The 21,836-nt window shown below is 37.3% G+C and overlaps 2 protein-coding genes across 9 annotated transcripts in view; one reads left to right on the forward strand and one right to left on the reverse strand.

Annotated features, from left to right (window-relative positions):
- Positions 1-14,163, forward strand: part of LOC107600769 (rho guanine nucleotide exchange factor 12-like) — a 97,223-nt gene extending 83,060 nt beyond the window's left edge. For 5 of the 6 annotated variants that reach the window (XM_016292727.1, XM_016292731.1, XM_016292729.1 and 2 more), the window contains 20 exons: positions 42-248; positions 2,445-2,589; positions 3,636-3,671; positions 4,500-4,654; positions 5,219-5,365; positions 5,462-5,547; positions 5,807-5,932; positions 6,122-6,236; positions 7,114-7,214; positions 7,295-7,372; positions 7,721-7,796; positions 7,972-8,139; positions 8,290-8,377; positions 8,729-8,806; positions 8,894-8,988; positions 9,179-9,436; positions 9,591-9,821; positions 10,388-10,614; positions 13,112-13,187; positions 13,286-14,163. In XM_016292727.1, the coding sequence (XP_016148213.1) occupies positions 42-248; positions 2,445-2,589; positions 3,636-3,671; positions 4,500-4,654; positions 5,219-5,365; positions 5,462-5,547; positions 5,807-5,932; positions 6,122-6,236; positions 7,114-7,214; positions 7,295-7,372; positions 7,721-7,796; positions 7,972-8,139; positions 8,290-8,377; positions 8,729-8,806; positions 8,894-8,988; positions 9,179-9,436; positions 9,591-9,821; positions 10,388-10,614; positions 13,112-13,187; positions 13,286-13,296 (2,504 nt within the window). In that variant the 3' untranslated portion in view covers positions 13,297-14,163. The remainder of the gene's footprint in view (positions 1-41; positions 249-2,444; positions 2,590-3,635; positions 3,672-4,499; positions 4,655-5,218; positions 5,366-5,461; positions 5,548-5,806; positions 5,933-6,121; positions 6,237-7,113; positions 7,215-7,294; positions 7,373-7,720; positions 7,797-7,971; positions 8,140-8,289; positions 8,378-8,728; positions 8,807-8,893; positions 8,989-9,178; positions 9,437-9,590; positions 9,822-10,387; positions 10,615-13,111; positions 13,188-13,285) is intronic. The other variant, XM_016292728.1, reaches the window with a different exon arrangement.
- A 90-nt stretch (positions 14,164-14,253) lies between these two features.
- On the reverse strand, positions 14,254-19,678 carry LOC107600772 (coiled-coil domain-containing protein 84-like). Of its 3 annotated transcripts, none has more exons than XM_016292738.1 (11): positions 19,495-19,678; positions 18,811-18,974; positions 18,636-18,734; positions 18,430-18,496; positions 18,273-18,335; positions 17,988-18,049; positions 16,869-16,974; positions 16,745-16,775; positions 16,580-16,675; positions 15,126-15,258; positions 14,254-14,917 (listed from the first exon to the last, which is right to left on the reverse strand). In XM_016292738.1, the coding sequence occupies exons 1-11, from the start codon at positions 19,609-19,611 to the stop codon at positions 14,812-14,814; spliced, it is 1,044 nt and encodes a 347-aa protein (XP_016148224.1). In that variant the 5' UTR covers positions 19,612-19,678; the 3' UTR covers positions 14,254-14,811. The 3 variants fall into 3 exon arrangements, with proteins under 3 accessions (XP_016148224.1, XP_016148223.1, XP_016148222.1); XM_016292737.1 differs by having other exon boundaries at positions 16,869-16,983; XM_016292736.1 differs by having other exon boundaries at positions 16,869-16,986.
- Positions 19,679-21,836: the final 2,158 nt, after the last annotated feature.

The raw sequence follows: 21,836 nt of genomic DNA on the forward strand, positions 1-21,836 counted from the left end.
CCCTAACACTGATGTTGTTCTCTCTTTCTCTTGCCCTGCAGTCAGCAGGGCTCTGGAGCCGAGGCAGCGTCAGACAAAGCCTCAGCTGCCGTTGGGTGCTGGAGAGCAGGCAGACGGGTCGTCTCCTCCCGTACGGAGCAGTCAGTCGAGTGAAGGCTCAGATGGCACCACTGCCCAGGTCACGTCACCCCCTTACAGTGCTCCAGCAGCACAGGGCACAGACAGCATCAACCGAGAGTCTGAGGCTGGTGAGAGACGCTTCACAGATCATTGTTGTCAAGTGTCTGTGCTTTTAAAAGTTTTCCTTCTCCAACTCTTTTTTGATATTTTTGGGGCTGTCAGTTGATTTAGATGAATGAGTAGTGCAAGATTTGAAGTCATGGACAGCAATTAAGTGTTGTCTATCAGTGAGATATGACTACAACCAAATTAATTACATTACATGCTAATTAATAATCAAACTGATCATTTAAATTTGAGTATTGGCTGAGAAAAGCCCCACAAAGAAGATCAGCCATGATTATTTTCTTGCCAACACTTTACAATAAAGTTCCATTAGTTAAGTAGGTTAATTAACGTGAACCAACAATTAAAAGGTTTTCATTTTGATAAAAAGTTTTTCACAAAGAATTTATTCATTGTATTGTTACTTTTTAAAGGGGTCATATGATGCGATTTCAGTTTTTCCTTTCTCTTTGGAGTGTTACAAGCTCTTGGTGCATAAAGAAGATCTGTAAAGTTGCAAAGACTAAAGTCTCAAATCCAAAGAAATATTCTTTATAAAAGTTGAGTCAACCACGCCTACCTAAAACGGCTCGTTCTAACGCGCCCCCACATGCCTATGTCACAATGTGTGAAGATTTGCATAACGCCGCCCAAATGTTCACGCAAAGAAAGAAGGTGTAACTTTTATTCTCGCTGTAGTATTGTTGTTGCCGCCATGTCGTGAAGACGTTGTGTGTTTCGTTGTGAAAGTGAAACTACTTTAAAACTACTCTTCCAAAAAAGGACACAACTAGAAATCAGTGGTTAAGTTATATTTACAACACTGTTCCAGAACAGTTCAAACCAAATATTCAGATGTGTGCAGCGCATTTTATGGAGGACGACGACTGTTTCCTGGAAGAGTAGCCTACAAATGCGTCTGTGCACAAAGGCTGTTTCTATAAAGTGGGGCAATTCCAACTTTTCAAGTACAGTCTGGCACTTGACAGTATAAGTCATTATAATCAGTAATTATGTCCCCACTGGATGCAACAAATGGCTCGTTTATAATGGGTTTTAATGTTTTTGTCTCGTCGCTCCGGCCGGGAGATGGCATCACAGTATGGTGAGGGGCATAAAATTTCCGTCACACGCTTGAGGTATTCAGCCAATCACAATGCACTGGATAGCTGGCCAATCACAGCACACCTCGCTTTTCAGACCGATGAGCTTTGTAAAAATAGACGCGTTTCAGAAAGGCAGGGCATAGAGGAGAAACAATAATGTACAGTATGTGGAAAATAATGTTTTTTTTTAAACCTTAAACCACATAAATACATTGCATTACACCAAATACACAAAATAATGTTCTTTTTAGCAGGATCATATGACCCCTTTAATGTTTGCTAATATATTATTCAAATACAAAGTTAATATTATTTATTAGAACTGAGTAAACAACGAACAGTGAGTTGTATATTTATTAACATTAGTTAATTTAACTAATTAAAATTAGTTATTTATTCATCTTTGTTAATGTTAACTAATGGGAACTTATTGTAAATCGTTACCTCGCTCTTTAATGTCTTTAATCTTTCTCTCCTTTTTTCCCCTCCACTGTCATTGTGCCCTCTCATAGTTATCTGCCCTTAATGATTACTCTTTCTGTCCTCTCCTTTGCATCATATTTCTACTTATTTCCCAGCAGCTGTATTACAAAAACTTAGAATCTTATTTCTTGACTCAAGATTTGAAAAATGTCTAGTTCTAAGCAAAATTACCAAATAGGATAGGATTCTAATTTAAGATGTTTCTGTAATACAACCCCAGATTTGTTTTTAGATTATTTTTTTAGTTTTATAAGTTTGCTTTGTCTAAGCTCTGCCAGTGTTCTCCTGGTTATTAGGGTCAAGGCTTAAATCTGCTGACTACGTTTTTTTTTTATAGAAAATAATTGGCCTTTTTTTTACCTTTTTGTAATTTTTCATTTTAATGGGAGATGGTCAGATTGTGCCCACATTTAGAGAGAGGGATATTTCTTACGTGTTTCAATGAGAGAGTTAATTCATTGTGGGCATAATTGAATTTTTTTTGTTTGTTTGTTTCTTGTTTCAACTTTAAATGTTCAAAGCCCAGCAAAGGCCAGTTTCAAGTTGCCTTTCCTTATGAAGCTTCTTCTATTCAGCACTGATTTCAAAAGCTTTTCATTTTCTGACACACTGTCTCTCTGGCTGATTTAGGTGGACTTCCCTCTTCTGCACTACCTAGACTGGGAGACGGTGTCGTCTCGGGAGATCTGCAGGACTCGTCCTCTTCAAACACTCACTTTGACTTCAGCCCCTGTACACTGGAGCATCTACAGGAGGAGGAAGCTGAGACAGACAAGTGAGTCAAGTGATCACCATCCAGGCTTATATTAATAAAATCACTTTTTCACACAGCACACAATCCAGATTTATAAAATCACATACTCCGTCATTATCTGGTATGTCCTCAGCAGGTAGTAGAACAATATAATTAGCATCCTGAATGAAACATTTCATACTGACTGGATTTCTAAATATAACATTTTAATCTTAAAACCACATTTAGATATTGTTTTATGAGGTTTTGTGCACCTTTTTGCTGTTCAGACTGCTACAGTACCATTCAAAAGTTTGGAGTCAGATTTTTTTTTTTATTATTCTAAAAGACACATTAAATTGATCAAAAGTGATAGTAAAGAGATGTATAATGTTACAAAATATCTCTATTTCAAATAAATGCTGTTCATTCCAACAGAAATGTCACAATTTCCACAAAAATATTAAGCAGCACAACTGTTTTGGATATTGATAATAATAGTAATTCTTTCTTGAGCAGCAAATCATTATATTAAAATGATTTTTGAAGGATCATGTGACACTGAAGACTGGAGGAATGATGCTGAAAATTCAGCTTTTTTCCATCATAAAAATTGCCATGTATAAAATATATTAAAACAGCAATTATTTTAAATCGTAATAGTATTTTACAATCTTCCTGTTTTACTGTATTTTTAAATAAATGGTAGTGTAAATAAGCCTAAAAATTGTCACTCCAAAAATGCTTTTACATTGGATTTGAATTTAAGATGAGCAGTCGCTGTCTCATAATCGGGCTGTTTTGAGTAAGAGCGGTCTCATCTGTCTCAGCAGCCACGATACAGGCCTCACAGCTATTTTTGTTCGTTAAGTCTCTGTAGTGACGATGCACATACAACATTTGAAACAAAGCTTTGCTCTGTGGTGCTCTGCTCTGTAAATGATCTTACTGGGACAGACAGAGAATGAAGCTTGTGCCTCATGACTTGGGGCTCTTGGGAAGAGAAAGAGAGCGCTGACAACATGTAGCGTTTGGGATGTTGGGATTCTTACTGCTGTAGGGTAATTGGAATATGATTTACCTTACAGGACGCAGGACACCGGCACCCCCAGGCCTGACAGGAGGTAAGTGCTCTCTCTTTGGGGGTTGACCAGTGTGGGTTTTTCAGTGGTCGATGCTGATATCACTTCTTGGCCATTTCAGACAACAGTATAAGCATTAATGTGACAAAACACACATGTAATAAAACAGAAGAATTTCCAGTAGTGTTCTCAGTCTTTTTGGATCCCATTGTGTAACAATACAAAATATAAGGTTGTGCTTTTAATACACAGAAAATACACATAAACATTTAACACTTACATAATGACCCCAGTAAGGTTGTATATACATATAATCTTTAAATGACAATATAATATAATAACATGTATTATGTAATAAACTTAAATATAACATTCAAAGCAATTTTTTTTATGAAAGTGGGAACCATAGGACAGCTCTGATAGAATTTAGTTTGTCTGACCTACTGTAAGGGGCATTTAGTGTGTTTTCCTTGCTAGGCCTCTATGATTTCTCTATGAGATGATATATATACTATATAAACTTAATCTCCAGAGCTGCTCTTAAGAGTTAATTTCTTGAGCATTTCACCATGTAATTGTCATTTGTTAATTAAAAAAAACCTTGTAAAAACTAGTAAAATTTACTCTCAACATAATAATAATAATAATAACATTCATTAAAACATGTTTTTACGGAATATTTTAATAAATAATATATTAATTTTTTTTTAAATGCTAATAGTTGATTGCATTTTAAGATTGATTAAACTGTTAAAGTTGGTAGATTACCACAGTTTTTTTTTTTTTTTACTATAAATTAGCATTAAAAATTACAGATATTGTAGCCATGCGATTTGATGTGTTCTCATTGCGTTTGCCGTGTTTGTACAGCAGGATGGAGCCGCTGGGCTCTGGAGAGGTGCAGAGTGAAGATGATCAGTGTGCTGAGATAGAGCTGGAGCCTCCTAACTGGCAGACGCTGGTGAGCAGAGATGTCCTGTCCACACTTACCCCTCAGGAAATCAAGAGACAAGAAGTCATCAACGGTAAGTGACAAGTGTGGTTCACCGGATGAGCAGTGGTTTGGGAAGTGTCTCCCTCAAGTAATCACAATTTATTTTCTGATTTTAATTTCTCAGAAACTTAAATCAAGTTGCATGATATAGATGAACAATGAACACCAAATTGTCTTTTGTTCTTTATTAAATATCAGATAATTTGTTACACAATTCAAGACATATGGATCTCTTAGGCTACATAGATCTCTCGCCATTCGTTTTTATGCTAGTACAATTTATTTTTTATTTTGATTGAAACACTGTTTGTTACTGGACATCAATGTTTTACCATTATTAATTAAAATTGAATAAGTAACACAAGTAACCTTACATATATATTTTTGCATATCTTATATTTTTGCATATATTTTTAACCTTACATATATATTTAATTTTATAATAAAGTCGCATAATTTTTTTTTCAACTCAAAATGTATTCCCTTATTTTACCCCAGGAAAAAAAAAATTCTGGTTAGTCCCAGCACAAACTTGAGAAGCAGTGAACAAGTGCAAACCATCCTGTGTAACCACCACTCTCCATTGCTTTCACAGAGTTGTTCTACACAGAGAGAGCACACGTTCGAATGATGAAGGTCCTGGAGAATTTGTTTTACCAGCCGCTGATCCGAGAGGCCATCATCCCTCCTGCAGACATCAAAAACATCTTCAGCAACCTTGAGGAGATCGTTCAGCTGCACAGTAAGTCTTGTAATTTCACAAACTCCCCAAATTCTTGAACACATCTAAAGTAAAGATTCCTTCTAAAATACTCTCTTCCTTCTCGTTTCACTTCAGTGTCTTTAACAGAACAAATGACTGCGGTTCGGAAGAAAAATGAGACGGCGCTCATTGACTCAATAGGAGATGATTTGCTTTCCTGGGTAGGAAACTGCAAATGTGCATTAAAGAAAATGTCCTGCTTGAAAATTCAGATTGTACTAGTCTAAGGTAGACAAGCTCACGAACATGGTAGCTGGTTTGTTGCTGTATCAAATTGATGTGATCTTCCAACTAAGCCAGCTTGGACCAACTAATGACCATAAATGACTAGTTTTAGCCAGCTAGGAACCATCTAAATTCAGTTATTATTAGATTTTCTAGCAGGGATGTTTTACACCTAAATTGTGTCTTTACCCACAGTTCAGTGGAGAAGAAGAGGCGAAGATCAAGAGAGCTGCGGGCATGTACTGCAGTAATCAGCCTTTCGCCCTGGAACTCATCAAGAGCAAACAGAAGAAAGACCAGCGCTTCAACTCCTTTATACAGGTCAGTGGCCTAATAGAGCAGTGGTTGCTTTCATAACAATTGTAAGTAACTCTACTTGCTTTTAGTCGTGTGTGTGTGTTTTATCTGGCCATTCCAGATGGGAAATATAGTAAATGTAATTGCTATTATAAATGTAATATACTATAAATGTAAATAAATGTAATTAATATGGAAGTGTTTGTATTGCAGGAGGCAGAGAGTAACCGACATTGTCGCAGGCTACAGTTAAAGGACATTATTCCTGTGGAGACACAAAGACTCACAAAGTATCCCCTCCTGCTGGAGAACATCGCCAAATACACAGGTACAGCAATTTCTTCTTTTTTTCAACACTCAAATTACACTTGTCACAATTGATCGCAAAAAATAATATTAGGCTTGTTGTTCAGTGTAACGTTAATACACATAAACCTTAAATAGGGGTGGGGGGAATCAATTCTCCAACGTGATTCTGTCTTCAGCGATTCTGAAAATTTCTGAATCAAATCTGAGCTTAGTTTTTTCTGCATATGCACGAGGGCGCTTGTATGCGATAGAGAGTCGTATTCTGCTTTCTTATACACAAGCACACACACAACATCGAATAAGTATATAAATTTGCATAACGTTTCATGGTTGAAGCAAAACAGTGGCAGTCACAGGCTTCACTGCACAGGATATTTGCTGTGAGAAATGTGTTTCACTCAGAGGTATTTCAGTTTTCGTCTTCGTACTGCTGTACAAACGCAGAATTTCTGCCACTTCTAAATTGAATTATAAAAATGTTGCATATAGTCTTTTTTTTGGTGCACAAAAAGCATTATCGTCGCTTCAGAAAATTACAGTTGAACCACTGGAGTAACATGGACTACTTCCATGTTTTCCCTACCTTTTCTGGGCCTTTGAAGTGAAAGTTGCTTAGGCTGTCAGTGGAGCGACCGAAACCTCTCGGATTTCATTAAAAATATCTTCAGTGGTGTTCTGACTTCCGAGGATGAAAGGAAGGCTTAGGGGATTGGAACGACTTGAGGATGTATAATTAATGACAGAATTTTTATTTTGGGTGAACTATCCCTTTAAAGACGGGATGAAACATCTGATAGGTTAAAATAGTTCTGTGCATTAATGTGATTGTATAAAAGCTGTTTTGGTGCACAGTTAGTCTGTGATTTATATATAATTTACTTGTCTTTTGCCGGCAGAGGATCCTGAGGAGAGAAGTAAAGTGAAACAGGCTGGCGAATGCTGTCGAAAGATTCTCACTCACGTCAACCAGGAGGTGAAGGAAGCCGAGAACAAACAGGTGTGTAAATAGTACCTGACCTCAAATCAGTGCTGAACTCAATCATTCTGAGCTGATCCCTGATCCTCTGCTGCCCCCAGAGGTTGGAGGATTACCAGAGACGACTGGACCTGTCCTCACTGAAGCAGAGTGAGAACCCCATGATCGCCGAGTTCAAGGTGAGACTTCGTATTTAAATATTTGAAATCCATTTTAAAAACCTGTAACTGACAACCAGTGTTGCCAAGTCCACTGTTTTCCCGCGGAATTAGACTACTTTAACACTGTTGCCGCAGGTTGTTCTTAATCTCCACGGGTTGAAGCCACTCCAATAACATGATATTTAGCCCCTGGAATGTGAATTTTACCATGGAAACCCTGTCATAAAACATGCATTTTACCCTCTTGGAACGCGGGGGACCCTCATCGAAACGCGATTGGGCTAGGTTTGAGTAGCAATTGGTCAGGTTTTGTTGTGAAAACCTGGCAACACATTATAAACAAAATGTATTTTACTCTCCATCTAGACCCTGGACTTGACTAAGAGGAAGATGGTGCATGAGGGACCGCTGTCCTGGAAGGTCAACAAAGATAAAACTATTGGTGGGTGTGGTTTGTCACGGAATTCACTGTAGACCAGACTCAAATTAGAAATGTCTTCTAGGGCTGACATCATGTAAAACATCAGGGCACAAATTAAATGCGGCAAAAGTGTATAATATGGCATCTTTAATGTTATTGTGAAATGTTTTCGTATGATGTGTGTGTGTGTATTCAGAGCTGTACACATTGCTGCTGGAGGATATATTGGTGCTACTTCAAAGGCAAGATGAGAAGCTGATCTTAAAATGCCACAGTAAGAATCTGGCGGGCACTGCTGAGACCAAACACATCTTCAGCCCCATCATCAAACTCAGCACTGTGATGGTGCGCTCGGTTGCCACCGGTAAGTGTTGCTTTTAAAAACAGACAAGAAAAGTGGGTGAAATGTACATCATACATTTGTCAAAATGTGTAGAACACATATTTAATGGCTTCTTGAGAAAACATATTCAAAAGTAAGTTGAACTAACATTATTGTCTGAATGTATTACAGACAACAGGTCATTCTTTGTGCTCTCTATGTCTGATAATGGAGCCCAGATCTATGAACTAATGGCTCAAACCGTATCTGAGCAAAAGACGTGAGTGCTGCATTTTTTTTACCCATAGTTCCATTTTATATGCCCTTTTAGAGTGTTCTTAAGTATCTGCTATAATATGTTTAGCTAAAAGTTAATTAACAATGGATGATTTTTTTTTGTTTACCATTATCATTTGTTATTTATTTATATAAGTGTTGTTTTTTGTTGAAAAATTATAGTATTAATATTTTGAATTTTATTTGTATTTATTCAGTTGTCATTTGTTTTTTTTTGCATATTATAGTATAATTATAGTTATATAATTATAATATAATATAATAAAATTGAGGGTTAAATTTTTCAACTAATATATATGCTGTTTACTATCTGTTTTGATTTTTCCATCACTAGGTGGCAGTGCCTGATCACACAAAGAGCCGATTGTATGAAGACCAAACTACACAACATCATTCCATTACCTCAGACTGAGTGAGTTTAAGTTTTCTACATCATTTATAATATGATTAGTGTTTTATAAGCAGTAAGGTGATGTAAAACATATGACATGTTTTGCAGCGGGGAACGTGAAGCGGTCGAGTTAATAAACTCTGGTGTTCAGAAACTAAACAAAGACTCTGAGCCCATTTCTTTAGTGAGCATTCAGTCTCCAGGTAAACTGGCTCTTTCATTTATTTTTAAAGATGTTTGTGAAAGTGACTATAAAATTGATACCTTAATAACAGTCTGGCAATAAGGTAGTTCATTCAAATAGAGTAGTTATAGCATAGCAATAGCAACACATCCAGTATCCATCCTCAGAAATATCTTTATCGCCTCAGTTTTGCTGTATATTTTCTGTAGAAAAAGATGGCACAGAGATCATGCCAACCCCACCATGTAGCACCAACCCATTTGAGACCAAATCTGATGAGGAGGATGAAGAAGAAGAAAACTCACTACAGAATCAGGCTGAAGATGATGAAGCGTTCGTGGTGGCCGATATGACCGATCGACTTACATTCCTGAAGCAGCGCTCGAGGCTGGGCATCGCCATAGACGAGGACGAGGCCGAGGCCTTCGAGCTCCAGCCACTCAGAGCTGATGAAGCTCTCAGAACACGTGAGTAGAAGACACTACAGTGCTGCTATGAGCTGTCCCTCTCACTGAAAAATTCATTTGTGTAGACCTACTAAAATCCAACAATAAAACCACATTGGATTCACTCTAACCCTGCAAGTCTGTCGATTTCTCTACTCATTTCTGTGTTTTTCAGTGGCAACACTAAGGCAGCTCCTGATCAACCACATGTCCAGTCAGGAGGACACAGACAGAGACATCGAGAGGCGAGAGCAAAAGGAAGATGTGGCGAGGACAGGCTCTCAGCAGGGGGCGGAGGACAGCACTGCGATCAGGTCCGCTGTTGAGAATGGCTCAGAGAGGGCTGAGAACACACAGGAACTGCCCTCCGGAGACACAGGCTTCTTTGAGACGTCTGAGGATTGTGGTGTGTTGTCCTTTTTTTGTTTTGTTTGGAAGTCATCAGGAAATGCAAGGGACTTATGAACAGTAATGAACAGCTAGATTCACCGCACATTGTCCCACTCAATATAAGACTGTTACAAATGAATAAGCAAATGGACATGAAATGTTGATTTGATTTGAATCTGAAAAGAAAGGCCACAGAGTAAAAGGAGAAACCTGAAACTAGCACAGCTGTGTAGGACATTGGTTGCCTGGGACAACCATTATTTATAAATGTTATAGAAAAATTATTTGTGTGACGTGAAACTGCCAGCATGTAGGAGATGCGCTTTACAAATAACCTAGTGCTCACTCACCACCACAAATGTGTGCTTTTGTGCACATTAATTACATTATATAATTCACTTTGGAATGTCACATGTTTCAGATGATTTAAAAATATTTATATTCTGGATGATACAGCCTGCTTTCACCTACTTTATAGTAGGGTAGTATGCAAATTCAGATTTGGCCTACATTTTATACTACATTTACACTTTAATCTCAACCTGGCTGCATCCTGTAACCACTCCTCTTGTTTTCTGTCAGTCTCTGCAGGCAGTTACATGGTGCTGGAGGTGTATGGAGGCTCGGGCGAGAGCAGCACAGATGATGATGTGCAGGGCAGCAGCGGGGAGCCAGTGGCCGCGGGAGACTCAGGCATTGACTTGAAGAAGCTCCTCTCTTCCTCCTCTCAGAGCAGCGGAGGACCAAACCTCAACAGACAGATCATGACACACATACGTCTACTACAGGCCAACCTGCAGCATCTGAAGGTGACATGTTTCTGCCTTAAAAATGGTCAGATAGGCAAATATACAATAACCAATAAGTATTTGAATGTATATAATGCATCAGTTTTGTTGATTTAAATAACATGTCAAAACTTAAAGGAACAGTTCACCCAAAAATGTTGAGAAATTTTGAAGAACCTAACAGTTGTTGGTCCCTATTGACTTCCATAGTAGGGAAAGAAATACTATGGAAGTCAATGGGGACCATCAACTGTTTGATTACCAGCATTCTTCAAAATATATTCTTTCATGTTCAACATAAGAAACTCGTACAGGTTTGGAGCGTCATCAGGGAGAGTAAATGATGACAACATTTTAATTTCTGGTGAACTATTCCTTTAATGGCATCTGCTTACAAATAGTGCTAGAATGTTTCTCAGAAGTAACTCTTCCTATATTAAATCTCTCATTGCAGTGTTACACTTGCTGGCTGGATGGCTATTTGGAATTTATTGTGAAAATTGCTAAAAAAAAATATTTGATATATTTTAATATTCTAATAGCAGGAACAAAAAAACGAATATTCTCTATAAAAAAATATGCTGTAATTAGTGTACATTTTGTCCAGATAATATTTTAATACTTGATTGTTAAATGCCAGGAATAGTTCACCAAAAAATGACAATTCAAAACTCACCTGCATGTCGTTCCAAACCAGTTGAACACAAAAGATATTTTCAAGAATGTTGAAGTTGTTGGTCCCCATTGACTTCCATGGTAGGGCAAGAAATACTATGTTTACATTTTTTATATTAAATCATTGCAAAGTTTAATTATATTCCCAATATAAATATATCACTTGCAAGGGTCCCCTTTCGTAAAATATAAAGGCAATCTTAAAATAATTAAAAAAACAAAACACTGTGATTTAATGTGAGAAGACTCATACCTTCAAATGTGTGACCAAGTGTCCAACTATATCAAAAACAAAAATCAGGTAAATGTATTTTTGGTTTAAAGGTCCCATATTGTCAAAACTAAAAAATTTTTATGATAACTGAGGTCTAGGTGCTATGTAACTACCATATAAGTTTCAAAACAGTCAATCCAGTCAAATGCACATAGCCTGCATAAAGTAGCTGTGATTTTTCACGAACCGTTGTGACTTCCATAAAAAGGTGACGTCAGAACTACTCAGTCACCGCCTTCAGTCACCACACCGAGCACCGCCCACAGTCCCACTCTCCTTTTGCCAAACCCCCAGACAACATCGCGTCCATGCCATTGCTGAGCAACAACAACATGGAAACATGTAGAGAAAACGCTGTTCAGTCTGGATGTCAGGAAACTACATCATTGCACAGTAGGGCTGTGACGGTCGCCATGACAACAGGCCAATCAGAAGAGAGGCTCATGAATTTTAATTAGACAGGCCAAAATCGACCTGTTCTTTGTAGAGCTCCTGAGAGAGGAGCTGTAAAAAAATATTGAGATGGTTTTTGGTACTTATACCGCAAATATATATTCTTAAAGGGGTCATATGATGCGATTTCAATTTTTCCTTTCTCTTTGGAGTGTTACAAGCTCTTGGTGCATAAAGAAGATCTGTAAAGTTGCAAAGACTAAAGTCTCAAATCCAAAGAGATATTCTTTATAAAAGTTAAGAGTCAGCCACACCTACCTAAAATGCCTCGTTCTAACACGCCCCCACATATCTAGGTCACTATGTGGAAATATTAGCATAATGCCGCCCAAATGTGTACGCAAAGAAAGAAGGCGTGGTTTCCCGGGGTCGTCACATGTCCTTCCGGACGCTCCTTCGTCGAAATCGCCGGCCGCGCCGTTCTCAAGCCCGCCGCCTCAGCTCACGCTAGCCTGGCCTCAGCGCACGCTAAGCCGAGGCTTCCCCTCACGCTAGGCTGCTGTGTTTTTCGTTGTGAAAGCGAAACTACTTTGTTTGGTCTTCCAAAAGAGGACACGACTACAAATCAGTGGTTAAGTTGTATTTACAACACTGTTTCAGAACAGTTTAACCCAAATATCCAGATGTGTGCAGCACATTTTATGGAGGACTGTTTACTGATCCTGGGAGAGTAACGTTAGACTAAAATGTCGGCAGTTCTGTTCTTGTCTCGTCGCTCCGGCCGGGACACGGAATCAACAGTATGTGAGGGGCGTAACATTTCCGTCACACGCTTGAGGTATTCGGCCAATCACAATGCACTGGATAGCTAGCCAATCACAGCACACCTCGCTTTTTCAGACCGATGAGCTTTGTAAAAATAGACGCGTTTCAGAAAAGCGGGGCATAGAGGAGAAACAATAATGTACAGTATGTGGAAAATAATGTTTTTTTAACCTTAAACCGCATAAACATTTCATTACACCAAATACACAAAATAATGTTCTTTTTAGCAGCATCATATGACCCCTTTAAGGATATCAAGACTTAAAATAAAACTCCAGAAAGGTGTAAAATATGTGACCTTTAAGTCCTTCATATACACAAATAAACAATAATTCTCAAATCTCTCTGCAGGATACAGAAATCAAGTATAACCAGCTACGCCAAAGGCTATCAAAGGAAACAGCTACTGACACAGAGGAAAACAAAGGTAGTGCAGCTGTTAATGGTTTGGTGTTGTGCTGCCATTATAGATGCCCTAAAAGAGCTTTCATTCATAGTTCTCTTTCTCTTTTATCCTTCTCTCAGATAAAAGTTAGTGAAGCAGAGCTGTCTTTGTTTATTGAGACGGGAGGAGACACAGAGACACCCCTCCTTAAACATCGCTCATGCATGGACTGAGACAGACAGAATGGACAAGATCTGGAGTTTCTGTTCACACCACACAACAGGACGACCCCAGTCACTCGCTCCAAATCTCTGTCCTTCTGCACACCAGCATGGTCATGGTACTTTCAGAAAGATTGCCATGTAAGGTTTCATCACTCCACCATCTGCATTCAGAGGACAGAAGACTCAACATTCCTTCAGCAAACCTCCTAAGATATTAGAGTCTATATTAGCCAATGAAAGTACAGCGTGAGTGGTCACATGATCTTTAACCTCACTAGCATGATAATGATGAGCAGTTAGTTCAGATAGATATTCGCATAAACCGAATGCCTGACTTCTGTTTTGATACGGCGTGCGGTATATGTGATTTTACGATGTAGAAACCATGTTTGACATCAGCGTGAAAAACTTCTGATTGAAGTCCTGTACCGCTAGAGCGCGTTATTAGATGTGCGGAGAATATTGATTATCACATGAGCCGTCTCAAAGAGGAACGGTCAACATTTGCTGACTGAAGATGAAGGCAAATGATACTAGTAAGGTAATGAGTCTGAGGATGGGCTGATGATTGTGGTGGTGTCTCTCCTCATTCCTCCTCTTAATAAACCACATGCTATTTAATGAAGCTACTGAAAGTGTTTTCTCTGGCTTGTGGCCACGGGAAAACCGGACCTTTCGTAATGTCGTCGGGTCAAGCTGTTATAACACGCGTCAGGCAGCTCGGCCCGATCTGTCTTTCGGATTTTCTTGGTTTTGAGAATGAAGTTAAATAGAAAGAAGCTTCAATGCAGGAACTTGATGAAGACCCTTAATGGTCCATTTTAAATGTAATGTATTGTACAATTATGACCAACACTGCATCTCTTACAGAGACCTTTTTTTTCTTCTTCTTTTGCATTCTAAAGCGTTAAGTCATGTATTATTTTAACAGAAACTACTAAAAAAAAAAGAGAGAAGAAAAATAAAAGACTGCAAGGTATCCTTTAATATTAATGTAATCTGTATTTTTATTATTCTGTCTAGACGTTTGAGTTATTATATTATTGAGCATTAATATGGTCTTGGCTTTCTGTTGGGAACATGAAATAGCTCTAATAGACGAGATTCTATTAAATTTGACTGAACTGATGTATTGTTCAAAATGGAAAGAAGATATTGCACATTGTGTCTTCATTTTATCACAATTATCTTTTGAGGAGAGTGGGAAGGGTATTTTGTGTTGGATTTATGACCAAAAAAATTACACATCTGTAGCAAAAATGTATTCAATAAACTGGAAACACAAACGATGTTCATTTCTTGTAAAAAAAAAAATTCTAAATACAAGCTGAAACATCATAAGTGTTCAAAACTGGGGTGACGTCCTTTAAATACTAATTCCCAATATGAGAAAACCAATAGGCCATTTTTCCAACACTGCTAGTATATTTGGGGCATCCACTTCATAACTCTCCATTGCTGAGGTCTTTTTTCTGCTTTGTTGCTTTCCCATCGCCTTCCCACTTCCTCTTCCCCCTGGTTTTTGCCTCGTCCTCTCTGAACTGACGCCTGAGGGGGGGAAAAGTGTCAATAAAAAAAAGAACTATACACTGTTAAAGAAACTAAAGTAATTCTTATTTAGATATGTCTACAAAAGCACATTTGTACTGTATACAAAGATCTGTATAAAGACATTTCTATAAAGATCAAGGACGAACCGATCAATAAAAAAAAAAGAACTGATTGAACCTACTAATGTGCAGTAGTTCGAGCTCACCTAGACTGCCAGCGCCTGCCACTATTCCACACGCGTCCAAAAGATGGCAGCCAGTTGGCATCAGTATGTGAGCTGTGGTCAAAGTTTGCACCCACACGATTGAGCGGAAGCTTCTTGAGCTTCTCCTGCTCCTCTGTAATTCAAGATTTAAGACAGTATACAACTTGCAGTGCCTTCTTATACTTCGTGTTTAATATATAAATGGGAAGATTGTTTTATATATAAAATGTTACTAAAATAGTTAAAGGGTTAGTTCACCCAAAAATGAAAATTCTGTCATTACTCACTCACCCTCATGTCGTTTCAAACCCGTAAGACCTTCGTTCATCTTCGGAACACAAATTAAGATATTTTTAATGGAATCTGAGAGCTGTCTGACCCTGCATAGACAGCAATGCAACTGAAATGTTCCCAAGTCCAGAAACGTAGCAAGGAGATCTGTAAAATAATCCATGTGACATCAGTGGTTCATCCACAATTTTACGAAGCTACGAGAATACTTTTTGTGCGCAAAAGGACCAGGAGCCATCTTTGGGCTAAACTCGGGGACTGGGGCCCTCTCTGGACTGGGAAACGGGACCCCACTCAGGGCTGGACGGGACCAGCGGGGACGAAGGAGAGTGGAGAGGGGGCAAGTCAGTTTCCAGCTCAGTTTCCCAGTTTATAAGGTGCACAAAGTATTATCGTAGCTTCGTAAAATTACGGTTGAACCACTGATGTCACATGGATTATTTTACAGATCTACTTGCTACGTTTCTGGACTTGGGAACATTTCAGTTGTATTGCTGTCAATGCAGGGTCAGACAGCTCTCAGATTCCATCAAAAATATCTTAATTTGTGTTCCGAAGATGAACGAAGGTCTTACGGGTTTGAAACGACATGAGGGTGAGTAATTAATGACAGAATTTTCATATTTGGGTGAATTATCCCTATAATACCACTTTTGCAAACAAAAAATTTAGCATACTACTGTTAAAAACACTGGATTAAGTTAGCTAGTACACAGTGCATATGGTACAGTATTCAATAAGCAGTACCCTAATTTTCCATGTTAATAATAGCCATAGTACTACATATCATTTGAAGAGAGTTCATCCAAAAAAGAAAATTCAATCATTTATCCTCATGTCTTTCCAGACCTGTATGACTTACTTTCTTCTGAGGAACAAGAAAGAAGGTATTTCCATTCCCAATGACTTTCATTGCATTTTTATCTATACAATGGGATATACAGTTTTGTCCAGTCAATGGGAACTGAAACTGTTTGGTTACCAACATTCTTCAAAATATCTCGCTCTGCTGAAGAACGTCAGTCATACAAGTCTGGAATGATGTGAGGGTGTGTAAATGATAGACTCTTTCTTTTTGAGTGAATTATCCCTTTAAGTGTTTTGCACAGAGATGTCCTCTGTGAAATAAACGCAGCCAAAACCAGTGAGAGTGAAGTGCATACTGTGTTTGAGGAACTCCTGAAGCGAGGGGCCCATTTCCTGCTGTCCACTGCCTGAGGCTTCATCAGGCTCCTCCAGTAGCCACGGCGGTACAGCTCCTACAATTCAACACAACCTGCTCAGTATCTTCTCAAAGAATAAACCCAAACTAAATCGCTTTTACTCACCAGTATGAACATTTCCACTGCTGGACGAGTCCTGCAAATAGGGGCAGCAAGTCAAAATGATCCCTGACCTTGTTTATTAATCTAATCAATAATTGTTGCACATGTATAGTGTAAGAAAGATTACCCGGTAACCGATGAAAGTTAAACCCAGTCCTGGTTCATTCCACTGACTGTGTGAGGCGAAATCCTCGTGGCTTGGCCCTGGTTGTGGCTCCATTTCATAAGAGTGACTGTGGGAACTTCTTGTCAAACATCAAAACTCATGCTTTAGACATTACAAACTCTGTTAGTTCCAGATTATATGAAGAAAAAGTCATTTTGATCATCTCATGGCACTAAAGCAGCATTTAATCGTCTATAACTTCTGATTCTCACTACTGGAAATTGCATATTATGCTAACTTTGACTGTATTCACACTAGTAAAACATTTGGACACCTACTCATATCTTTACTATTTTGTTTTTATAATAAATTCATCAAAACTGAGGAATTGTGTAGTGATTAAAAATGTTAAACAAAAAATGTCAAACGAAAGTTAAATTCATATATAGATACATTTTGTCTACAAAACCAATTTTGTACTTCGTATTTGCATAAAGATTAAGGATGCACCAAACAATGAAAAAAGCCACACTGATACTTCCTTTTTTACACTTGCACCAGTATTTCTAGTAACGCTTCATTTGAAGGCTGGTTTAGTATTTTCATCATCTATAAAAAACATCGACTATACAACTCGTGCCATTTAATTTTTTGTATGACCAATGTACTGTTATTTCTGTTCAACTCCACATGGATTAGGTTGGATTTCCATTCATCTCACTCTATCTTTGCATAAACGGACATATATCTCACACAAAAAATATACAATCACTATTAAAAATTTGGGGTCGGTAAGACTGTTTTTAAAACGTTTCAGAAAGTTTCATATGTTCACCAAGGCTGCATTAATTGATCAAAATACAAAAAAATATATATAAATAAGAACGATTCTGTGATTAATAGAAAGTTTAAAAGAACAGCTTTTTTTTATTAATGTTTTTAACACACAAAAAAAACATTTTATAACTGTCTTTTTGTTACTTTTGATCGATTTAATGCATCCTTGTGCAATGAAAGTATGCATTTCTATAAAAAAAATAATAATACAATCTTACTGACTCCATATTTTGCATACTAGTGTATTGGAATGGATATATATAGGTATTGGAGCAACAATTTTAATTTTTACATTTATTTTACCTGGCAGTATGGTTACTGCTGTGCTGGTCCACTTCAGCAGGATGTACCAGTTCTGGCTCCGGCTAAGTTTGATTCAGGAAAGTCAGCAGTAATTCTCCATGTCTTTTTAACATCATTTTCCAGCAAAGGAATTACTTGCTTTTTATTTATTTATTTTTTTTAAAGCTAATTAGCAAGAGTTTGAAAAAGTCATAAATAACATTTCCTTTTTTTTTTTTCATCAAACCAACGGAACAAACGAATACTGAGATATGGATACGCTTGGAGATTCCCAGGAAAACAAACCTCTGATAAAAACTGAAGGGCCTCCAGTCTGTGCTGCTCCTGGGATCGGATCACTGCAGCTTGCTGAGGATGAAAGAAGAGAAGAAACGTTTTGAAGTTCAGATATGGTTAAACCAACAACAATTAACAAACTAAAGTACCTGTAAAACACTTTTACCTGTTTAATAAACACATCCTCTTTTTCCTCAAACTGCTCCAGAGCCTTGGAAACCTCCGACTTGAATCTACAAAAAAGATATTCTTCATTTATTTCTCTCAAGAACATCTGCAAACTTACAGTGATGGTATCAGTTTGCTAATGTACTACAGAAATGCTACAACGGACACGTCCATGTCCCCAAACACAAATAAGCAAGCGATAACCTCTCAGTCTCCTCTTCTGTTATGATAAACTTGTCTCGCAGTTTGGGATCTGCTTTATTGTCCCACCAGAACTTGTGTGTGTTTGTCCGGTGCTCTGGGCTGAAATGAGAAGCGCTCAGTAAATTCACTGCAAGCTCTGCATGAGTTTCTCAAAGGTTTTGAGGTGTGATCTTACGTGCTCATGTGCTCCAGCAGTCCTCCGTACAGCACACTGATGTTACTGTCAGTCACGTGTTTCTGCACCTCCAGCACACAGCAGTAACACCAGAACTTCTCGTCATGATCAGGACTGTATTTCTCTACCTGAGGATTTTTAATGGTCCGCTTCGCTTCTTTGACCTGTAATAACATGCAGAACAACAAATAAGTTTATTACAGTTCATGGCACCAAATTGTATTTTGACATTCAAGTCACACTTAATGTCAATGAATATCTATCTATGATATTTTGTGGTTGTCAACCACCAGCTGAACCTGTTCATAGCTTAGTATACCTGAACTGCCTTCACAATAGCCACTTCATTTTATTAAACCTTTATTTAACCAGGAAAAGATTTTTTAAAAATCCCTTACAGAATTGTCCTGGCCAAACTAGACAGCCTAATGTAACTTATAATACACAACACCTACACAAACAAAAAACATGCGACATTAAAAACATTTACAAATCATTGACTCATCCTCCAATTCTCAATTTGATACCGCTTCATTAAAAGGAACTGCAACAACGGCTTGCTTTGTTGCATGTTTTATTATTTTTACATGTAATGCAATAAAGTACAAAAATTATGTGAGCCCAATTCGTATCTGGAGCCACTGTGGCAGCATCTTCAGCTAGCTATCTTGTTAGCACGCTTACCTTCTCCATGAATTTGACAAGAATTACTTTAAGTTTGCTTTGGTGGCTTTTCCCATAAATGTGTCCTTTTCCAGAAAAATCCGTTTTTCTGCAGATAGAGCAATAAAACGCTCCCATTTGGCTGTTTTTGTGTTTGTTTCTTTAGCGACTGCAAGCGTGATGTCGACCAAACGTCGTGACGCTATGTGATATCTAATATGCTGCAGCGCCCTCTTGTGATTGGGATCATATTTTCCTGAATTATCATTATTAAACAATAAAAACGATAGACAGATATTGACTTATTTGCACAGAGACAAAGACTGATTGTTTGGTTATATTGGTTATTTTTGTGGCAATCAAAATATGGCAATCAAAAAAATATATTGGTTATTTATATATATATATATATATGCACTTGTGGAAATAAAATAGGGAAAAAATTATATTTGTTTGGAGAAGAGGTTTTATCTTTCAGTACCGGTCGAATTTCTGTTGAACCCCCTCAGAGTAACATCTTTAAAAAGGGAGGTGTTGCAATATATATATACATACATATATATATATATATATATCAATGAATTGGCAGCTCTGCTGGACCAATCAGATAGTCCAGGACTACAGCTATTTGCTATTTGACACAGAAGTCAAATATTTCCTGTAGGTCTGTTCAGTACAGAGGTCTCCAGGACAACCTAGACATTTTAAATAAATACTGCCATGATTGGACCCAAGATGTCAACATCCAAAAAATAAGATTATGATATTTCAGAAAAAGAAGAAACCAGATCTAGAACAGAAACATATATATGATGTAAACAACACCACACTTCAACATGCTTTACAATATAATTATCTTGGTCTGGTTTTAACTTCCACTTACTTAATATTACTTATAAAAGCCTGCAGGTCACTGCATGACATACAAATGAAATTATTCAAAATAAACATTCCCATCAGAATTTGGACAAAGATTTTTTATAGTGTCATACTGCCTATTGCCCAATATGTGGAAGTGAGATCTGGGTACGAGTAACTACAGCCATAAAGATTGGCACAAACAAACATACTTTACAAGGTCTACACTTGCACAGAAACACGCCTAATAATACATGTATCCTTCAGAGACTCGCTGGACAGCATACAGCAGATTATTCCAGTCACTCTATGAAAGTGACAAATTGGGAATATTATTTGAAGGACCTTCTTCCTCTTTAGTAGCATATCATATTTATAAATCCCATGAACTAAGAGGCAAAGCGTGAACATATTAGTAATACCATTCATGTTTACATATATGTATTTTTGTGTTGTTCGTTTTTATTCTGCTATGTACTATGCTTTGGCAATATGTAATATGTATATGTCATGCCAATAAAGCAATATGAATTGAGAGAAATCTCAGACATCTGATTTGTTGCTCAAGAATAATTTCTTATCAATTTTGATCAAGTTTGGGGTAATATATATATAAAAAAACGTAATACTTTTGTTTAGCAAGGACAATTAAATGATGTTCGTTTGAACTTTTATCCATCCAATATATGAATCCATTTGTCCAACAATCCTGAAATAGTTCATATGGTTTACACAAAAATATTAAGCAGCAAAAAATAATTTTTAACATTGACAGTAAGAATCTTTATCAACAAAGCACCAATAATGACTGATAATAATTAAGCACCAAATCAGCACATTAGAATGACTTCTGAAGGATCATGTGACACTGAAGTCTGGAGTAATTATGCTAAAATTCTGCTTTGTTGACACAGGAATAAACTACATTTTAAAATAGAAAAGAGTTATATTGTTTTAAAACCTTTACTCATTTTAAAATTGTAATAATTTCACAATATTACTTTGTAACCAAATAATATTGCATGTAAAGCTCTTTGAACTATATCGGTTTGTTTGGAAAAGTGTTATAAATCATAAATGATTTGATTGATACATACTTTTTTTAATCAAATAAAAGCCTTGAGCAGACACTAAAAAAAAAAAACACTAATCCTTTGACATATACATATACAGGTGCATCTCAATAAATTAGAATGTCGTGGAAAAGTTCATTTATTTCAGTAATTCAACTCAAATTGTGAAACTCGTGTATTAAATAAATTCAATGCACACAGACTGAAGTAGTTTAAGTCTTTGGTTCTTTTAATTGTGATGATTTTGGCTCACATTTAACAAAAACCCAACAATCTCAACAAATTAGAATACTTCATAAAACCAATAAAAAAACATTTTTAGTGAATTGTTGACCTTCTGGAAAGTATGTTCATTTCCTGTACATGTACTCAATACTTGGTAGGGGCTCCTTTTGCATGAATTACTGCATCAGTGCGGCGTGGCATGGAGAC

The sequence above is a fragment of the Sinocyclocheilus grahami genome, unplaced genomic scaffold (assembly GCF_001515645.1).
Source record: "Sinocyclocheilus grahami isolate Dianchi unplaced genomic scaffold, SAMN03320097.WGS_v1.1 scaffold291.1, whole genome shotgun sequence".
NCBI lineage: Eukaryota > Metazoa > Chordata > Actinopteri > Cypriniformes > Cyprinidae > Sinocyclocheilus > Sinocyclocheilus grahami.